Source organism: Nannospalax galili, unplaced genomic scaffold (genome assembly GCF_000622305.1).
Source record: "Nannospalax galili isolate Female #2095 unplaced genomic scaffold, S.galili_v1.0 scaffold781, whole genome shotgun sequence".
In the NCBI taxonomy this organism is placed as follows: domain Eukaryota; kingdom Metazoa; phylum Chordata; class Mammalia; order Rodentia; family Spalacidae; genus Nannospalax; species Nannospalax galili.
The window spans coordinates 3,897,735-3,902,890 of record NW_008346898.1 but is presented as its reverse complement, the minus strand read 5'-3'; the positions used below and the strand labels follow the sequence as shown (position 1 = coordinate 3,902,890).

Sequence of the window (5,156 nt, the reverse complement as noted above, 5' to 3'; positions counted from 1 at the left end):
AAATTACAGTTCTCTGAAAAATCAGTCATGAGTAGCCAGTCAGTATTTGATTCAGGGGTAACAGAGTTTTAGACATTTTTAAAAAATTTATTCTTTGAGAATTTACAGTGTATTCAGTGATCATATCACACCCCCTACCCCATGTTCACACCCACCTTACTATCACCTCACACTTCATGTTCTTTTTTTGTTGTTTTTTGTTTTTAAGGCCTATGGAGTCTAATTTGTGCCTACAGATGTGTTTAGGTATGGCTCCCTGGCCACCTGGTGCCTCATCCTTAATGAAAACTGACTCTCCATCTCTCAGCAGCTATCAATTGCCAATATTTCCTCAGTTAAGGCTGGGGATTCTTGCCCACCACCCACAAAAATACTGAGATTTTTGTCTGGTTTCAGCCTGACCAGGTCTGGTGCATGCTGTCACAAGTGCTGTGGGTTGATGTGTGCAACTACCCTGTTGTGTCCAGAAAACACGGTTTCTTTGTATTCATCCATGACTTCTGGTTCTTACAATGTTTCTGAACCTTCTTCCACAATGATCCTTGAGTCTTTGGAGGTGCGGGTATGATATTTGGGGCTGAGCACTCTGCAGTCTCTTTTTCTTTGCAAGTTGACTAATTGTGGATCTCTGTGTTAGTTACTATCTACTGTTAGAGAAAGGTTCTCTAATGAGAGTTGAGAGATGTACTACTAAGCTATGGGTATCACAATAAGTTATCAGGAGTTCATTCAATACTATGTCCACTTGGCAGAATTATAGTAGTAGGTTTCCCCTGTGGCCTGTGCCTTGTCTAATCACAGGTTCTTGACCCTGATTACAGTGCCAATTATGGGCTCCATCTTGTAAAGCAGATCCTAAACACAAGCAGAAAGTGGTTCGTTGCTCCTATAATATTCATGCCACTATTGGATATGCCTTGCCAGGCCAGTCATTACTGTAGCTCTCAGGATTCACTGATGGGTAAGGCTGATGATCACTTTTATCCTCTGGTATCACATTCAGCACCTTCCACCACTACAGAAGCAATCCAATAGAGATGAAGCTGTACAGTCAGTAATAGCTTGAAGGTCTTACCATCAAGTTCTGACAGGTAACCAAGAGCAGACAGTAACCATAATGTTTGGCAATCTATGGGACCCTCTGGGTCAACGAATTCAAAGGAAGGAGTCCATTCCTGGCATTGTAATTTTTTAAGAAAAATGTTATTGAGCTTTTGTACATTTCATACAACAGTCCTTAATTAAATTTAGACCCCTCCTCCATCGATGACCCCCACACCTTGTATATTTCACCATACATATTAAGTTCTATCCAGTCAAGCATTTGTACCCAGGTGTCCTTCGGGTACAATTCATCCCCTGGCATCTAGTCAGCCTATATCAAGAGATCATTGATAAGACCTACTCTCCCTCACCCAGTAGTTATTAGTCTCTAATAGCTCCCAGACTAGGGCTGACCCATCACTCATTTCCCTTGCTGCACTCTGGGACCTTGTCTGATTGAGATGGCATGGGTCCTGTGCTCAATGCCACCATTACTACAAGTTCACATGTGCAAGCTTCCCATTGACTGAAAGCCTCTGCTTTCTTATGTTTCCCATTGCTGAAGATACTACATACATGAGCTGTAGAACAAACAAGGAGAAATGAAACTAGTGCTGATTTCAGAGCCTCATCTCCAGTGGTTAGTGTTCATAGTACTGGAGGGTGCCATGCATGCTACTGGAAGAAAAAAAATCATCAGCGTTACCCAGCTGTGAACCCTGTGAACTTCAATAACAATTGGCCTGGCAAAATATGTCCAATGGTGCAATAGTGGCACAAATATTGGAGTAACCAACCACTCTTCAATTGAATTTAAGGTTTGCTTTCTAGGATGGAGCCCATATATGACACTGATATTAGGCTTAGGAACCTGAACTTATACAGGTCACAGGACATAAGATGGAGCCTAATACTTGTTTTTTACTAAATAGTTATTATATTAAACTGACTAATGACTTATTGTTGTACCCATAGATTTATGCATATCACAACTCTTACAAGAGAAGTTTCCTTGTGCAACAGATGGCAATTATTTTCAGCTTCTTGGGGAACCTCCACAATGATTTACATAGTGGCAACACCAATTTGCACTCACACCAGCAGTGAATAAGTATTCCCCTTTTCCCAAATCCTCACCAGCACTTGTCAACATTCTTTTTTCGATCTTAGCCATTCTGACTGGGGTAGTTTAAATTTGCATTTCCCTAATGGCTAAAGATGTTGAATTTTTTCATTATTTTTATTTCATGTGTATCAGTGTGTTGCCTCCATGTAAATGAGTGCACCTGTGTCATGCAGTACCGTGGAGTTCAGAAGACAGCTTTGGATTCCCCTGGGACTGGAGTTAAGGATGGTTCATAGCTGCCATGGGTGCTGGGACTTTTTTCGATCTTAGCCATTCTGACTGGGGTAGTTTAAATTTGCATTTCCCTAATGGCTAAAGATGTTGAATTTTTTCATTATTTTTATTTCATGTGTATCAGTGTGTTGCCTCCATGTAAATGAGTGCACCTGTGTCATGCAGTACCGTGGAGTTCAGAAGACAGCTTTGGATTCCCCTGGGACTGGAGTTAAGGATGGTTCATAGCTGCCATGTGGGTGCTGGGAATTGAATCTGGGTCCTCTGCAAGAGCAGTCAGTGCTCTTAACCACTGAGCCATCTCTCCAACCCCTAAAGATGTTGAATACTAAAATATATGTCCCTCAGTCATTTGTGTTTCATCTTTTGAGAACTGTTTAGTTTCTTGCACTAATTTTAATTGGGTTTTTTATGTTTAACTTTTTTAGTTCTTCGTATAGTCTAGAAACAAATCCTCTGTTGAATGTACAGATGGCAAAAATTTTCCCATTCTTTTGACTTCCTCTTCACTCAAATGATGGTGTCCTTTGCCATATAGAAGCTTTTGTGTTTCATGAGGTCTCATCTATGAATTGTTGGTCTTAATGCCTGCACTACTAGGATACTGCTCAGAACACCCTTTCCTGTGCCTATAAGTTCTGGTATATTCCCTCCTTTCTCTTCTATTAGATTCAGGATATCAAGTCTTATGTTGAAGTCCTTGATCTATTTGGAGTTGAGTTTTGTGCATTCTAAGAGGTAGGGATAGAGTTTCATTCTTATGAATATAGCTATCCTGTTTGACTAGTGCCATTTATTTAACATGCTGTCTTTTCTATAACGTGTATTTTTTACTTCTTTTTCAAAAAGTAGGTGAACATGAGTGCATGGACTTAAGCTTGGGTCCTCAATACTGTTCCATTGATCAATGTGTCTATTTCTATGCCAAGACCACACTGTTCTTAGCACTATAGCTCTGTAGTATAGTTAGGAACAACAGATTTTTAAGGTCAGTCTTTATATTGTTTCTCTATCCTTAAAAATGATGAAAACAGTTTGGCATAATCAGATTATAAGATACAAAAGTAAGTTCAGAAATGTACTCAATCACTCTGATTTAGTAAACATTTCCATAGCTCATTCCACTTTTTTTTTCTGTCATTAATCTTAGCAGGAAGGGATTAGAAAAAGAATTGGAAGATCCTGTACTGATATTGATGAGAATTTCCACAAAGAAGTCCTCATCTTTTCCCCTTTGTTCCATTTCTCTCATATTTAAAAATTACACTTATTTTTTTGTCTCCTTCAGATTTCCATACATTTATCACTCACTTATTAACTTGATAAAATACAGCCAGCATAATGATAAAGGTCTGTTTCTCATATAACCTGTAACTCTGGGAAATACAGTCCTATATCTGGCCAAATACAAGCGAAAGCTCTTCTTAATTTAAAACTTAAATTCCTCTTGAAAAAAAAATCACTCAGCTTTGAGGAATTTTTCCTTTAGCTTACAAGAGTACATGTCTACATACTAGAAACAATCACATTAAGTGCTAACATCTAAGGTGACAATGTGGGTTGAGGTGAGAATCAGAGGGGTTACACTGACATGCTGTCCTAAATTGAATGCAATCCTTGAAATGGTATATGATCTGACATTTATCTATCTCCTGCCCATGTAGCTAAGTTTGGACATCAACATTCTCCCTTATTTTTCCTGAAGTCCTCTTTTTGGTTTCAATACCAAGGAGCTAATCATGTGGTTCTTGAGAATGAAATAGATTCTGATCCATCACTGAATGACTCTTTTGAACCAGTGTCTCCAGAATTCCAGGGGAAAGAAGCCATCAGGTAATGAGCAAATCACATGGAAACCCAGTAAGAGGAGGTCAGAGAGCAGGGCTCTTCCAGACAAAACACTGACAGAGGATGATTTCCTTCTGAGCCTCTCTGCACCCTCTCCCGGCCTACAGCATTTGCAAAAGGAAACTCCCATTCTAGATAGTGCTCTATTTTATCCCATCTTCATCACCCACATGTATCTTATGGCACAGTAGCAACTGCCAACAAACAGACACTCCCTTTCTCTTCTCCACGTTCCCTGTGCCTCCTCTGTCTTTTGCTCTCCATTAGTCTGATGCTTTCTTTGAGATAGACAAAGATATCAGCTCTTGGGTTATTCTAAACCCCTTTTTCTATGATTCACTTTGTCTCTCTTCACTTCCCTACTTGTCATAAAAGATGAAATAAAAAATATAAATAGTGCAGGATAAGAACTAGAGATGGTCCAGAGACATGAGAAGGGACTGAAGACCTCAGGAGCACTAGCGCTGTGCATCCCCTCTCTCAGAGAAGAGGCACATGCTGTGTTCAATGCTAGATGTTCTGAATTCCAAACTGCTAGAAATCTCAAAGATTCTACAACTTTTCTCAAATTTTGTCCATAACCCCCCCCCGTTCTAGTTTGTTTTGATAATATAAGAAAATAATGCAGATATAATACACAGGGTCTCATGTATAATCGACTTTCAACTCACTGAAAGTTGTCTCCCTGTAGCCCTGCTGGTCTGGAACTTGTTATGTAGACCAGGCTGTCCCCAGGCTCACAGAGATCCATCTGTCTCTGCTTCTCAAGTGCTGGGTATGCCTTGTTTGTTTTGGGTTTTTTTTTTTTTTTTTTTTTTTTTTTTTTTTTTTTTAGAGGGTCTGACTTTGTAAGCCAGTGTGGCCTGGAGCACACTGTGTATCCCAGTCTGTCCTCTGACTCCTA

At 39.7% G+C, this 5,156-nt stretch overlaps 1 protein-coding gene across 1 annotated transcript in view; it reads left to right on the top strand.

The window, feature by feature from the left end:
- The window catches only part of LOC103742226 (ATP-binding cassette sub-family A member 9), a 76,704-nt gene that overhangs the window by 22,362 nt on the left and 49,186 nt on the right, over positions 1-5,156 (top strand). The window contains exon 10 of the mRNA XM_029568412.1: positions 4,069-4,237. Within this exon, the coding sequence (XP_029424272.1) occupies positions 4,069-4,237 (169 nt within the window). The remainder of the gene's footprint in view (positions 1-4,068; positions 4,238-5,156) is intronic.